The 15972-nt window shown below is 53.5% G+C and overlaps 1 protein-coding gene across 3 annotated transcripts in view; it reads left to right on the top strand.

Annotated features, from left to right (window-relative positions):
• The first annotated feature begins 920 nt into the window (after window positions 1-920).
• Window positions 921-15972, top strand: part of CAPZB (capping actin protein of muscle Z-line subunit beta) — a 125738-nt gene continuing 110686 nt past the window's right edge. The window contains exon 1 of one of the 3 annotated variants that reach the window (XM_004741318.3): window positions 921-1228. In XM_004741318.3, coding sequence (XP_004741375.1) covers window positions 1226-1228 — 3 coding nt within the window. In that variant the 5' untranslated portion in view covers window positions 921-1225. Of the gene's footprint in view, window positions 1229-2392; window positions 2505-15972 lie in introns of those variants that run through there. The other 2 variants (XM_004741316.3, XM_004741317.3) reach the window with 2 other exon arrangements.

The following is a 15972-nucleotide window of genomic DNA, read 5'->3' as shown; positions in this document are numbered from 1 at the left end:
CACTTGAATCCATTTTAATGACACTGGCAGCTTTTGACTACGAGCTCCCCGAGGATGGGGGCCTAGGACACAGCCTGGTGTGTGGTCGTAATTCCACCATTTGTGCAACCCTTTACAGTTTACAATCCCCTCACGGGTGTCCTGATTTGATTCTCAGAAAAGAGAGTGAGCAAGCCAGGCAAGGCAGGTTATTACCAGCAAGGCTAGAATCCCGGTTCTCCTGCCTTCTAGACCAAGCTCAGGGGCTATTTGTTGAATGGAGAGAGAGTGAGAGAGGAGAAATGGGGGGGAAAAAAAGACTTTGAGTAACTCTGTGGAGTGAGGCAGCCCCACTGGGCAAATGGGCTGGTTCTCTGTAACACATCTCGCAAACGCCTAGGATTTATTGATGCAGTTTTCTAATCTCTACCTGTGTGGTCCACACAGCTATCCTGCAGCAGGTAACTCTGGGGGTATCTTCCTGTCTCCTGCACCTCTGCTTTCCTTCGGTGCCTCCAACAAGGCCTTGTATAGAGCGGGTACTCAGTGGGTGGTGCGGCCCCAGACTCCTTTAGAGATGGGGTTCAGGTGCAGCGACTTGCTTCCGGGCCCCCCACCTAGCAAGTCGCAGCGCCGGGACCCCACCTCGGGTTCGGGCGGCCTCGGTCTCCGGGATGGGTCCGCCCCGCGGCAGCTCTAGTTCCGGATCCGCGCGGGAAAGCGCGTGCACCGGGCGGGGCGGGGAGGGCGGGCAGGGCCCGACCCCTCCTAGCCCGAGCGCCTTCCGCGTCCCCGCCCGGGAGATCGCGCGCAAGGTCCCCCAGCCACCCCCGCCTCTGCAGCCCCAGAGCCGGAGGTGGGGCGTGGGTGCGGGCGGAAGCCCCCGTCCCCGCCCAGTCCTTGAGTCCCCGGCCGACCCGCCCACCCCGCCAGCCGCCGCGCCCCGCCCCGCCCCGCTCACAAGCCCCGCCCCGCACTTCCCTCTTCGGCGCTCCTCCCCCCGCGCCGCGCTCCATACTTGGCGATCGCCGCGGCCCTGCGCGCTCATTGGCCGAGAGCCGGCTGCGTGGGGGCGGGCCCGGGCCCGGCCGGGGCGGGGAAGGAAGGTGGCGGCGGCCCGGCGCGGGGGGAGGGGGGCGCTGACCCGGATGTTCACTCCTGGGCACCCGGGGAAGTGGAAGCGCCGGGCCCTGCTGCGGGGGGGAGAGCCACAGACGCCGGGACCGGGACCGCCGCCGCCGCCACCATGGTAAAGACCCGACGTCACTCTCTCCCAGGCCCGGGGGCCCCGCCGGAGCTCAAGTCGCCCCCGCCCCCGCCGTCCCCCCACAGCCCCTGGCCCGAACAGGGTGGGTCCCCCGGGTGGGGGAGGGGCGGGGTCCCGGACCCAGGTGGACACCATCGCTGCCGGCTCAGGAGGGGGCTGCTTGCACGAGCACCTGGGCTGGGCAGCGACCCTGCCTCCCTCTCCCAGCCCCCGCCTTTGGCTCAAGCTGGAGTCCCACTCTCCGCCTCTCGGTCAGGCGGGTCTCCCCCATAGCCCAGGCGAGACCCTCCTGGACCCGTGATCCAGGCCGGGCACCCCTCTCCGGTGATCCAGGGTGGTCCCCCTTCCTCTTTGCCACGGCCGGGGCTGGTCCCCTTTGCCCGTCCCCGCCGCCGGGGTAGGCCGTCGTTTCTCCCTCCCGTGGCCCAGACTGGGCTCCCCTCCCTGTGGTTCGGGTTGGGCCTGTCTCTTCTCCATGGTTTCTGTCTGGACCCCAGTCAACCCCTCCTCCAGTGGCCTCAGTCTCGATTTGTTTGCCCCGCTCTTCCGTGGCTTCAGCTTAAATCTTCTCTTCCCTCCTTGGCCTTAGTCTGAACCTCCCCCTCCTCCGCCCGCGGCCCTCGCTGGACGTTAACCCCCGCCATCCCTTCCCCGGACTTCTCACCGCTCTTAGCGTAGCCTGCGTCAGCCCCGCTATCCTAGGTCCCGGGGTTTACCTTCCTTCCGGGGCCTTGGTCCCTGCCCTGCCCCCGACCCAGATAGTTCCTCCCCTCTGCCCCTGGAGGACCTTTACCGCCTCTAGGCAGCGATGGGAGCTCTCCTGCCCTCGGGGGGCGGGTGGTGGTCCCGGGGCTGTGCCTTCGCAGGTGGAGGGTTGCCTCCTTCTGGGGAGGCGGCCGGCAGCGAGCGGACGAGCGAGGGAAGGGCGGGCACCTGTGTGCCCTGAAGGCAGGAAGGCAGCGCCGCGCTCTGCGGGCCCTTTTCCGTGGCCACTGCCTCCTTGCCAAGGGTGCACTGCCTGCGGGATGCCCTGCCCGAGCCTGAGTCGCAGCCGAGGAATGAGTGGGGGGGAGCCGACAGGACAGGAATGAACGCACAATCGCCCTTGTGAGGCTGCAGCCCTTGGGGGGGCCGCTGGGCCGCGAGGCCAACATATGGCCTGGACACGATGCACCCCAGCAGACGCAGCCTCCCTTTCCCCCTGAACTGTCAGCTCGTGAGGGTTGGAACTGCTGATTATGGAGGTACCTCGGATCAGGTGAGCGGGACTTGGAGGACAGAGCTGGAAAGAGAGCCAGCGGGCTACTTCCACTCGTGGTGTTTGTTTTGATAATGAGCGAGGTGCTCTGGGGCTCTGTGACTGGCTTGAGATTTCACCATGGCCTCCACCAGTGAGCCTGCCCTGCCTCCACTTTGCAGCCTTCTGCAGGGCAGGCTCACCACCCGGATTGGAAGGGCCAGAGGGCATCTGCCTTACATGGTCAAGGAACCTTTGGAGATGGGCAAACAGAGCTCAGGCCATCCACCTGCTCTTCCTGCCCAGTGCTGGCAAGGGGCTTGCATGTGAACTTTGGGCCCCAAAGTGTTTTGAGGATCTCAGTTTCTTGTTTAATGAAGTGATGTGGCTGCTGAACCAGGATGACTAATTAAAGAGTGGCTAAGTTTTTTCTTGCTGCCTTCCTGTATATTGATTAAAATTGTGGCTTATTGAATGCTATTTTAATAGCCATTTTTAATGCTATTGGACTTCTCCAGTGATTGTGTTGCCCAAAGGTGGCCCCACCCCAGGCGTGGGTGGGGAAGTACTCCAGGACAGGTTTGGGTGAGGACGGTGAAAGTGGAGTGAGGTTTTATAAATTTGCTGTCAGGTCAGAAGTAGGGGAGTGTGGATCCAGCGGCCAGGTGGGGCTACTTAGGGCAGCATATCTGGCAGGGAGGGGCATCTTGCCTTAGTTCTGATTCTCCCAAGGTAGTGGGAAATGCCCATATCATGATCCAGGAGGAGCACAGCGACATGATTTCTCACGAGTCCTGTATTGGGGTTTTATTTGGACAGTCTGAAAACTGTGAAAGGGATGGAGGAAAAGGGCTAACATTTCTTGAGAACTGCTGGGTGCCTGGTCCTGTGCCGAGCAGTCGACCTGTATGAGCCTCTTGAACCCACACAGAGCCCTTGGAGGGTAGTGGCTGTCCTTGTTCTACAGGTGAAGCTGTAAGTGGAGTGACTTAACTCAGGGTGTTGCTCCGTTGCTGAGAGCAGGCCCGGCAGGCTCTAACCTCCATCCTCCCCATTGTCCCAGGCTGCTTCTGTGGCAGGAGATAGAAAGGACGCTGTTTAGAAAACAGAATAATGGGATACTCAGGGATGGCAAGGGAGGACCAGCGTTTACTGACTCGTGCTTGTGTTCTGGGTCCTTTACATAAGAGACCTCTCCTAGCAGTGTGGTAGTCCCATGGTGGTGCGGGCATATCTGGCCCCAGGCCAGGGTGTGAGTTCTCCAGGGCAGGGGGTTTTCTTTTGTGCTTTCCATGCCTGCACAGCTGGGGCCTGGAACATCACCTGGCTCTGAAGGAAGTGGCATAGAGTGCTCTTTTAGGTTGTGTCTCAGTCCATGAACTCAGGCGCTTGGATTTTCATGCTTCTCTCCTCAGTAACTTGTTCTTAGTATCCTCCAGGCTTAGAAATAATTTCTGACTCTGTATTGTCAAATTGATCCCTTACATGGACGCTCTAATAATCCAGACTAGACAGTTGGGCGAGGACACGAGTGGTGATGTGGTGTTGTGTAATAGGTAAATGAATTAAGGCCACTGTGTTTTTTATTTTCAGTAGATTTGATGGTAGAGAAAACAGCTAGCTCTCTATTAGCCATGGAGGGAAATAGCAGTTTGAGAGTCTAAAATGCACTGGACTTTGAAGTGAATTCCATGATTTTTGTTGGCATCAGTTAAGTGCACAGGCAGTTGAAATGTATTTGCATGCATTCCCTTAGCAGGCAACAATCTTACTGCTGTAAGCTCTTTACAGTTTCAGAGCACTTTTCCTTACACAGCTGTAGCTTCTAACTCGGGAGTGATTGTTCTGACTTACCAGTTCTGATTCCAGGGCCAGCTGGTGGGGCTGCAGCAGTGAAAGGACAGGCAGGCCCCCTCAGGAGTTGTCCCTCCGGCTCACAGATGGTTTTGCCTGGCTGGAGCTGATAGAAGCCTGCACATTGCTGCAAGGTGAAACAATATAGTTGACGCTAATTTGTCTTGGCTGGGCTCCTGGTATGGACCCAGACCCCACACTATATACAGCCGTGTTCATTTAAACGCAACTGGCCTCCTTGGTGGAAGGGGTGCAGAGGGTAGCCAGTAGTCAATAGCTTGAGATTGAGCTGATAAATCAGAGTTTGAAAGCAGATATTCCTATTTATAACTCGGAAGTACAGTGCTGCTTTTACATTCCATGGGGGAGACCAGAGGACAGGTGACTAACAGCCCAGGGAGATGGGAGCGGGGCAAGTACATAGACTGGAGACGCCCCCGTCCCAGGCTGGGAAATGCTTGCCCGTAGGCAAACACAGAGGCGCCTCGGGGCACCTGAAGCAATAGGACGGCGTTAATTCTGTGTATAGTAAGTGCCTTTTCTGCACAGCTTTATGTGTTGAGGACGCACTGTTGAGCAAGATACGGGTCCATTCCTCACAGCTTACATTCTGGGGCTGGGGGAATGTCACTTTACCTAAAATTGAAGAGGGAAGATCCTTGTTTGATATGAGGGCAAGCCACTTGCGTGAGACCCGGCAGAGATTTAAGAGAAAGTGGGGGCTTGTGCCTGGTTTCGCTCCCAGAGAGTGTGTCTGTTCTTCCTGCTGCTGTAACTGTGGAAGCAGGTTGCCCGGCACACCCCCCTGTTGGTTCCTCTGCACCCCAGCAGCCCTCCTGCCTGGAAGTGTGACCTTGTGTCGCCCTGGAAGTCCTGCCCTTCTGACCTGCGTAGCGGCCATTGATGGGGGAGCTCCTGATCCAGAAACATGGCTCACATGATACCTCCCCCAGTTTACTTACATGGAACCTAAAGCTTGAGAGGTGGAGCGACCCGTGAGAGTGGCGCGCCTGGGCCTCGGAGCTGGGTCCCTCTGACTCCGGTGCTGGAGCTCGCTGTCTCGGAAGCTGAGAGCAGAAGGGCCCGTAGCTCTCGCAGCAGATCCCGGCAGTGAGAGCGGGGTGTGCAAGGCCAGAGGCTGCAGACGTTAGGACCAGCTACAGCAATGCCATTTCTAAACCTAAGCTTTCAGAGAGTCGTGTTGCAGCTTGAGGAGGTGGAGGTGTATGTTTTTAGGGCACCAGCCATGTGCGTGAGCTGTGCTGGGGGCTTTAGCCCACTGCATCCGGGCCTCAGCCCCGCCAGGACAGCTCAGTCTTTGGAGGGAGGCAGCACAGGATAAGCAGTTAGGACCGGGATCCCAACTGCCTTGGGATGAGAACAGGACCTTCTCATAAGGCTTGTTTCGAGGATTAAATGAGACAGTAGGCCTCAAGTCCTTCCAGCAGCATCGGGCACGTAATTACATACATGCTCACTGTTACTATTCTCGTCACCGTATTACAGATGATGTTCGAAAGGGTACGTGGGGAGGCCCTCCGTGGCTGTGAAGTGAAGGAACTGGGTTTTCTGAGTCCAGAGATAGACCCCTGTCCACTGCTCCTGACTGCCTGCTGGCGTTTGCTTGGCTATGGGCTATGTCTTGAAGAGCTTCTCTAATAGAGCCCGAGGCTCTACTTCCCCTGCAGAAAAGGCTCCTGTGCACACAGCCTGATGCTGTCTGTCTGCAGTTTGGATGCCTTGTCTGTGCTGGTGGAGGCCCTTGTGAGTCCTTGCCCTCTTTCCCGGACTGGGGACAGAGCTTGTGAGCTCCGGGCAGCAGGGCCCTTGTCTGCCTGGTTCCCACTAACCGCCCCACACTTCGCCTGGGCTTGTAGGTGCTTCATCATCGCCGAGTGAAGGCGTGGAGAGAGCTGAGACCGGTTGCGCTTTGTTTGCTGCCTGCTCCGCGGAATGTGGGCTTTGGCGTTGGGCGCATGTGGGTTGGAGTCCTGTGTCTGCCACTCTGCATGTGATCTGAAGTGGGTCTTCTCCTCTCTGACTTCAGTTTCTTCATCTGTAGCATGAGGATAACATTTTTATAGGGCTACCGGGAGAAAGATGGGAAAATTTGTAAGCACTTAACCCAATGCTTGGCACACAGTGGTTGGTAGCTTTGATTATTGTCTTATTCTGCATATGGGAGAGTAGGGTGCACCAATAGAAGCCATAATCCCTGTCCTCTAATCAAGAAAGGGGCACAGGATACATCCAAAAAGTTGAGTGCAGCAGAAGGACACAGTATAGAAAAGGCTTAAATAGCATGGGGAACTTGTCTGCTTGGCCTGCGTTCTACTTCCTCCAGGAAGCCCTGCAGACCACTTAAGTTCACAGGCAGTGGGTGGGGGCTGGGTGTGAAGCCCAGGCAGAAGGCTGGGGTGCAGTCCAGGAGAAGCCATTCTAGGCACTGCCTGGGACCAAAGCAAAGTTCAGGGGTACGGTCAGCCTCGTGCGTTTGGAAACCAGCCACAGAGTGGACAGAGCGGGTGCCTCAGTCCCGGGAGTGTGTTGGGGAGCGCTGGAGCTGCTAAGCTCAGGAGTTTGCATTCGATCCGGGACAGTGTGGAGCCAGCTAAGCATGTGGCGGGGCAGGTAGAAATTGGAGGAGGCTGGCAGAGTTGTGGTATTTTAGGAAGCGTCATTAGGCCGTGGTGTGCACAGAGGCCCCAGGAGGTGAGTGATGGGTTGGAGGCATCTGCCAGTACCAGCCTGCAGAGTTAGGAGGGTCCCAGGCCCTGTGAGGCCATGGGTGTGAAAAGGAACACATGGTTGAAAAAGATAAAGTTAGGAAAGCAGAGTGAAATGCTGTGATTTACCACCTCTGGGGCTGAGGGGGACGCTTCTGCCACCCCCTCCCAGCTCTCTGGTTAGGTGACTCCTAACGTCCCCTCCCACCCTCTTCCGATAGGGGGCTTTATCATTGATCCAACTGCTATTTCTGGTCACTTGAAATCCTAGATAGTAGTGTCTGCAAAGCCTTGATATCCTATTAACAACAGAGCAGGGATTTTAGTGGTTAGCCCAGCCGTTTCTGTGTCTGCGGGTGGCTCCCAGTTCTGCAGGGCTTGCTGGCCTTAGGCTCATGGCAAACAACCGCCCAAGACAGCCAGTCTTCCCAGGGTGGCAAGGACCCGGTGAGGGCCCTGCATGGTGTCCCGAATAAATAGTAGGAGCTGGTTTTTATTGACGGCTTTTTAATACCCAAAGCAGCCCTGTGAGGCGGGTTCTCATCTCACCCTCATTACGCAGGCACAGGCCAGCGAGAACCCAGGCCAGCCTCCGCAGTCTGACCCTGGAGCCCGAGCTCTGGACCTTTGGCGCTGCTGCATCTAGGTTTTTTCCCATCCAGCTGTTCATTCATTCCATGGATGCTCACGGAGCCATCAGACAGACCTAGTAGAGTATGAGTCTTACATGGAGGAGGTGGATGGACGCAGGGAAATCTTAGAGTCTAACGGCCTGGGGCCCAGGTGCAGACCCAGCTGGGTAAAGTTGAAGTCTACAACAGAAGGGCTTGAGCTTAAGGGGCCACTTGCTTTCCCTTCTCCCTCCTGGTCACACCCCAGCAGCATCTGGAGACTTATGAAAGGGAGCCTTCCTCTGCAACTTTCCTAGTGAGAAGTCTCCAGTCCAGTAGCCCTGTTTCTTCCAAGACAGCAGCCCCAGTGGCTCCCAGAGCCATCAACCTGTCCCAGGGTGGGGTGAGCCTGTGTGTGGCAAGTGTAGATGGTGCCTGGCACTCTGTAAGTGCAGCCGGAGTGTTCGCTGCGACCTGGTATTTTACGAATATGGACGCTTGCTCGGTGGTGGCCCACCGAACCTCCCAGCCAACCTGGAAGGCAGTGTAGCTCTCCCGTTCTGCTGAGAGCCCAAGAAGTCCCCTGCTAAAGGCTGGAAGTCTTGAGGGCTTGCAGTCTGTTGTTTTCTGGCCATGAGGGCCCGCAGTTGCCCCAGCTCAGTCCCTGAACATCCTCACCCACCACTGAAGGCTTCCTGCTCAGAGTTTGTTACGTTAATATTATCCAGGTTTACTGTTGCAGAGGTTTCTCTGAGATTCAGGCAGAGAATTCATTCAACATTTACCAAGTTAAATATATTTTTTTAAAGATTTTATTTATTTATTTGACAGAGATCACAAGTAGGCAGAGAGGCAGGCAGAGAGAGGGGGGGGGGAAGCAGGCTCCCTGCCCAGCAGAGAGCCTGATGTGGGGCTCGGTCCCAGGACTCTGGGATCATGATCCGAGCTGAAGGCAGAGGCTTTAACCCACTGAGCCACCCAGGCGCCCCCCCAAGTTAAATATTTTTAATTTAAAATTTAAGGTTGTGAATAGATGCTTTTGCATGTACTTTCTGCTGGGCTGAGTAACAAGCAGCCTCCCGGGGGAATTGTGTGTTTTCTGGTGGTACCAAATGCCCTCGTCCTTATCCGTAGCCATGATTAGTGGATGGAGGATTTGGGGTTGGCTCGCTCTATCTGATGTTGCTACACAAGGTTCTCCGTGGTAAGCTTTGGCCCTGAAGGGGTATGTCTGATTTTACAGGGATGGGCTACATAAAGAGTTTTTTTGCTAAGAAACTGAAAGGGGGAGCTTTTATCCGCCACACCTCCTGGTGAAAAACCCGATTTTAGCCACTGTGGCCACCGAAGGAGCTATTCTTAAATTTCTCTCTGTCTCATCTCTCTGGCTTTGATTTTTTTTTTTTTTTTTTAAGATTTTATTTTTATGTAATCTCTGTACCCAACGTGGGGCTTGAAATTACAACCCCAAGATCTGGAGTCGCATGCTCCCCTGATGGATCTGGCTTTGTTTTTGTCAGTCCTTTTCTTTGCTGAACACAGCCTGTCTGCTCACCAACTGGCCCTCTCCCCGCCCCTACCTTGTAGTCACTGGGGCTGGATGGCACCACTGGGGGGCGCGCACCCCTCCGCAGCAGGGCCCGCATTGGGCCCCTTTCCCTGCTTTGCTCTTGGAGAACGTCCAGGGCCAACTGTGTTTGCTTCTTGCCTACCCCCTCCTGCCAGCTGGGGACCACTGGTCGTCCTGAGATTTGAGTCCTCTGACTTGGTCTTCAAGAGTGCCCTTGTGTAGCGGGAATTGCAGGTGCCCGAGTTAGCAGTCTTCGTCCCTTAGGTTATTGAGTGTTTCCTCCTGGGTCTCATGGGTCTGGAAGGTGCCTTCCTTCTCCCACTGTTTCTGCTGAATGCAGTCACGACCTTTAATTCCCTCAGCCCAACCCTGTGATGGTGGTTTCCTCATTACACAGAGGAGGGAACTGAAGCTCGGAGAGGTTGAGGAGCTTGTGGAAAGGCCCCCAGCTAGTTAGCATCCCCCTGCGGGCCAGACCCTCTCAGAAGTGCCTGCTTCCCAAATTCTGCTACCCCGCCTGTCCTGCGCGGATTCGCCAAGATGCTTGTTTTAAAGATGAGGAAGCAGAGGTCGAGAGGTTCACCTGCATGTCCAGCCATGGTGGCTGAAGACTGGGTTTAGACCTCAGAAGGTTTTGTTGGATCAGGCTGTTAAAATGAAAGTGACTGGATCTTTCTGAGCTGTGGCCTGTTTTTTGCAAAGGGTGATATGTCTTAGCCGGCCGTCGAAGGGTTGTGTCTTGGTATTTTGGGTAGGGCAGTGGATCTTTGTACATATCCTAGTGATGGTGACAGCCTCCCGCTGACAACTGTTGGTTGAACAGAACCTTGCAGGACCGCCTTGGCATTTTCCCGTGGAGCTCCAGCCCAGTCCAGGGTGCCACACACGGCGGCGGGTTGCAGGGCCTCTGAGGGGAAAGAGTTTAGCCGCCCATTTCAAAGGCCATTTGACCTTGAGCAGCGTCAATTGGTGACCCTCACAAAGATATTTCTTATCCTGAGGAAGGAAGATGGATGATAAGTGCCCCCTCAGAGTATGAAAGTCATCGCGGTGTCCTGCTGTTCCTGGCACATGGGCCATTGCGCCGTAGGGTTTGTTGCATGAGTGAATGTCTGTTAGGCCTTTAGTAAATGTGAGTGCCCCTGCCGCTTCCAAGGGTGAGACTTTCTGGCTGGGCGGAGTTGGTGTCAGGGTCACTTTAGGTAGAGGTGACAAGAATGGAAGGAGCTGGGCAAGGCCTGCCTCCAGGAGGGGGTCAGTGCACCCTTCAGCTCTTCAGGCCGCCCTGGCGTTGAAGGTTTCTGGAGGCGCTGGTGGTGGCGGTAGTCCTAGAGGCTCAGCCCTTCGCTGGTGGCTCTGCACGTGGTGCGCACCCAGCACTTGGTGCAGAGTCACGGGACTGGCCTGGAGTTCCCGAGTGATCGCAGGCAGTCGGGGTTCCGTGAAGGGGTGGTGAAGGGCCCAGCCGGGAGCCCGAGTTCAGATTCAAGCCTGCAGGTTTGGATGGCTGCCTTCTCCCTTCCTCAGTTTCCGTGTTGTGAAGCCGGACGCAGTGATGTTATTGTTATTCAGTCAGTAATGAGATGGTGGTGTTATTAGAGACGAGAGTTGGAGCCGGAAGAGACCTCGAGGTGGAAACTCCCTTTGCTTGGTGTTGGAAGGAATTTAGACTTTGTGTCCTGGCTTATCTCGCAGGGAAGTGGTCCTTCTCCTGTAGCTCAGGGGAAACTCCTGTCGGTTGTGGGCCTTGCCCTGCTGCACCTGGCTATCCCCTGATACGGTGTCTGAAAGGGCTCTTTGGTTCCAGGTTATAATAAGAGTCACTCTTCTGGAAAATGGCTCGAGTGGCCAACCCTGAAGTGCCAGTCACATTTGGTATCCAGGCCTTGAGGGGAGCAGGGCGTGGTGCTAATCAGTGATGGCTGTCTTCCTGCCCCCCCCCCCGTACCCCTGTACCTGAGCCATTTTCGTCTCTGCTGGCGACGGCAGGGGTCCGTAGGTGCGCCCAGCTTCTGCTAACCAGAGCTGCATTTGTGAGCTCGCTGTCACAGACGGGCGCGACTTCACTGCCTCAATGGGGAGTGTTCTGAGGACATGTGTGGGTTTGAAGGTAGAGTGTCGGGGTTTAGGGAGAAAGGAGGCAAAATAAAAGAAAATGGGCAGAGAAGACACTTGTTGGAAGGCAGCCTGTTAAGGTATAGTGGGAGGAGACTCCTGGATCTTATTTCTTCCGTGGGTGCCCATGAACTATGGGAGCTTGAACTAGTCACTTCATCTCGCTGAGCCTCAGCTTCCTGATCTGAAAAATGGACACACTAGCTGCCTCTTCACCAGCAGCTAGAGGGTTAAATAAGAACAGTGTGCATGAAGTGCTGTGGCTCAGGCCTCCTATGTGGGCATTTAATACAGGTTCATTACTATCTGTAGGAACTTCATCATTCATCGTGTAAATTACATCATACCGTGGGGAAGAGAATTGAGTTGAATCTAAAAATCCCTGTATTGGGGCGCCTGGGTGACTCAGTGGGTTAAGGCATCTGCCTTCGGTCCTGGGATCGAGCCCCACATCAGGCTCTCTGCTTGGTGGGGAGCCTGCTTCTCTCTCTCTCTGCCTACGTGTGATCTCTGACAAATAAATAAAATCTTTAAAAAATTAAAAAAAAAAATCCATGTATTGAGGAATACCATCATCTAAAAAGCAGATGTAGGGGCGCCCGGATGGCTCAGTGGGTTAAGCCGTTGCCTTCGGCTCGGGTCATGATCTCAGGGTCCTGGGATCGAGTCCCACGTTGGGCTCTCTGCTCAGCAGGGAGCCTGCTTCCCTTCCTCTCTCTCTGCCTGCCTCTCTGCCTACTTGTGATCTCTCTCTGTCAAATAAATAAATAAAATCTTTTTTAAAAAATAAATAAATAAATAAATAAATAAAAAGCAGATGTAGGGACACCTGGGTGGCTCAGTGGGTTAAAGCCTCTGCCTTCAGCTCAGGTCATGGTCTCAGGGTCCTGGAATTGAGTCCTGCATCGTGCTCTCTGCTCAGCGGGGAGCCTACTTCCTCCTCTCTCTCTACCAGCCTCTCTGCCTACTTCTGATCTCTGTCTGTCAAATAAATAAAATCTTCAAAAAAATTTTTAAAAATAAAAATAAAAAGCAGAGGTAATGAGGGGAAGCCCTGACTTTCTGGCTTCTAGGGGCCGTGCTCTGGGCAGCCCTCCGCACATCAGCCTGGAGGATTTATCACGCAGGGGTCTTGCACTGAGCCAGTCTGTGTGCTGAGCACTATGGGTACCGTAGTCATCTAATCATGTAATCTATACCATAGCCCCATTTTGATCGTGGCCCCCCAAAACGTTTTGCAGATGTGGAAATGGGAGCCCAGGAAGTTAAGAGGTGTCTTGTACAGGGTCACACAGCTAGTAAAGAGCAGAGGTGGCCTTTAAACTCTGTCTTCTGGGGTGCCTGGGTGGCTCAGTCATTAAGCATCTGCCTTCGGCTCAGGTCATGATCCCAGATTCCTGGGATCGAGTCCCACATTGGGCTCCCTGCTCAGCTTCAGAGTCTGCTTCTCCCTCTGCCTCTGCTGTACGTGCATGCGTGCACTCATTCACTCTCTCTCTCTCTCAAAAAATAAATAAGGATCTTTTAAAGAAAACAAAAACCAAAAACCCTCCATCTTCTGATTCCAGGTTCCAGTTGTCAGTACTCAGGGAAGGCTGGTCCGAGGATGAGGTTTTTATGTACAGAGGAAAGTATGTTGATCTTTCTAGCCAGTGTTCAGTGCTTTTGTACCTTTTGCAGCTCAAAGCAGACTGTCTGTTAGATGGCTGCCCCTGGTTCTGTTTTGATGACTTGAAGCACATCTTAAGATGCTGCAAGAATGAGGGGCGCCCAGGTGGCTCAGTCAGCTGAGCATCTGCCTGCGGCTCAGGTCATGATCCTGTGGTCCTATGGTCGAGCCCTGTGTTGGACTCCCAACAGGGAGTCTGCTTCTCCCTCTCCCTCTGCCCCTCCCGCTGCTCATGCTCTCTTTCTCTCAAATAAATAAAATCTTTAAAAAAAAAAAAAGATGCTAAGGAATGAGCTTGCAGTCGTTGTAGTTCTTCATTTAAAAGGGAGCCTTGTCTCCCCCAATGTAACTGCTAACCTGTAGTCACAGTTTGGAATCACTCTTGAGACCCTGAGCACCCTGTAGTCTTTCTTTCTGCCTGCCCTTTCTCCTCTGTAGTGTGCACATCCAGGTGGACTGAAATAATGGAGTGTGGGGTTATAATAGCTGTTACATCTATGTGACCACGCTAGCATTTGGATTCAGGACCAACGTACTTCATGCCCTCGCTGGGTTACACCTGCTGCGAGGGTCAGAGACGAGCAGAGACGCTGTAGTCGTCTGCCTACCTACAGAACCAGTGGAATTAGTCCAGCCCCAAGAGGTAAAACCAATCGAAGATACTGGAAGAGATTCTTTTTTTTCTTTCTTTCTTTTTTTTTTTAAGATTTTATTTATTTATTTGACAGAGATTACAAGTAGGTGGGGGAGGAGGAAGTAGGCTCCCTGCTCAGCAGAGAGCCCGATGTGGGGCATGATCCCAGGACCCTGATATCATGACCTGAGCTGAAGGCAGAGGCTTTAACCACTGAGCCACCCAGGCGCCCCTCTGGAAGAGATTCTTGACAAGCAGAGAGCTGACAGTGCTAAGCTGTGGGTATCGGCACCTGTCTGCAGCGTGGGTAGGGTCTCTAGTTTCCGCTCGTGGAAGCCTCTATTCCTTTTTGTCTTATCATTAGCAGGAAGTGATATGCCTGGAAAATGGGTCCCATCTTCATGTTTTCTTAACGACCTTGATTTCTTCGTTCTTCCTTTAAATCACTTCCTCCAGAACGGATTATCCAGCTGTTATGTAGAATTCCCTTGTCCTTTTGCATATCAATAAAAACTGTAGGGGCACTTGGGTGGCTCAGTGGGTTAAGCCGCTGCCTTCAGCTCAGGTCATGATCTCAGGGTCCTGGGATTGAGTCCCGCATCGGGGCTCTCTGCTCAGCAGGGAGCCTGCTTCCCTCTCACTCTCTCAGCCTGCCTCTCTGCCTACTTGTGATCTCTGTCTGTCAAATAAATAAATAAAATCTTTATAAATAAATAAATAAAACTGTAAGGCTTTTCCTCTCTTGGTCACAGCCTGTGTGGGTCCTGAGCTTGCTGAATTCCAGATGGAGGGTACGCAGGGGCATCCTGGGAATTTTCCCCAGGATCCTGGGTACATATTGATTTTTGGGGAGGCATTTCTTGAAATAACAAGTGAGAAATGGTTGCCATGGTCCCCAGGGAAAGGCCCTCCCATCATGTGACTAATTGGCAGAACATGGACACACAAATAGAGTGTTGGACCTCCATATGATGAGCTCAGAGTGCCTTGTGAGCCATTGAGTTAACTAATAAAATCCCAGGAATTGAATTCTGTAACATGCCGGAATCTCTCAGGAAAGGGAAGAAACAATTTCCAAGCCTCAGATCATGGGCCGTGTGTTGTAACAAGTACAAGCAGATTCTAAGTCAGCTGAAGCATTCTGCAGGCCCTCAGAGTCCATAAGGAAGGTCCTAGCATCTGTCGCTCCCTACTTTACTTAGCACTTAACATGCATTCTCCTCTTTAGTGCCCAGATTTCTCCTAAGCATGGTATCCTGTGAATTTAGGACTTTATGTAAATCATAATTATGGAGATTTAGAGACTTGATGTAAATTGCTAGTAAATGACAGAGCCAGATTTGAACCTGACTGTCTTAACTTGAAAGCCGTTGCACATAACCTCTGCCATTGTGGAATTTTGCTGCACACACAGGGCTTGAGGCTTGTCCAGATCCTACAGAAAATCACTAGTGCAGTTGGGATGAGAGTCCTCTGTTTTCTGCTGCAAAAACTTCAGTGCATTTGGAAGGCAGCTATGCTCACCACTATACCACCAACGCGTTCAGTGCATTTGGAAACTCATCTTTGAACATGCTTTTCCAGTGATGTGTGCAAAGATCACACTTTCCAACATGACATAGCTTCGTGGCAGTAGGGTCCACCAGCCCACAAAGCCCGTTCCCTTAGTTAAGAAGAAATCAAGGGACAGGTCAGGACTAAAACCAGGGTCCCTTTGATTTTAGCTCCTGCTTTGTTGCCGTGTCCGTAAGGGACCATGATTGTAGCAGCCAGGCTCAGGGGAAAGTGGCTGTCCCGCCATTCGGTTGAGAAATGGAGGTAGAGCAGCATTATGGTATATAATATCAAACTAAAACCAGCCGTTACAGTGTGATTGTCGGGACACCTGGGGGCTCAGTGGTTGGGCATCTCAGGTCAGTTCTTGCTCCTTAGGTCATGGGTTTGGGCACCATGTTGGGCTCCATACTGAGTGTGGAGCCTCCCTAAAAAAAAAAAAAGAAAAGAAAAGGAAAGGAAAAAGTGATAGTATTGAGTAAAGCAAAGCACCGAATCGGTCTATTCTGTCGTAGCTCTCTAGAATGTTCACGTTAGAATTACCTACCTGCTTGGGGCTGTGAGGATTCAGTCAGTGACCGGTTTGCAGACACTACTGTGTCTGTCCGTTGCAGTGGATATTGACTCTTTACCTGGACACACACACACAGATGTACGTTTTCCCCTCCTTAGAGTCACTTCCTTACACTGTGTCCTCAGCAGTGGGTTGTGGGGTGAGGAGGACAAGCATTTTTCTCCCCACACGTATCCTATCTA

The sequence above is a fragment of the Mustela putorius genome, unplaced genomic scaffold (assembly GCF_011764305.1).
Source record: "Mustela putorius furo isolate JIRA1106 unplaced genomic scaffold, ASM1176430v1.1 tig00003853_pilon_pilon_pilon, whole genome shotgun sequence".
Lineage (NCBI taxonomy): Eukaryota > Metazoa > Chordata > Mammalia > Carnivora > Mustelidae > Mustela > Mustela putorius.
The sequence above is the reverse complement of the archived record's forward strand: the minus strand, read 5'-3'. Positions and strand labels throughout refer to the sequence as shown.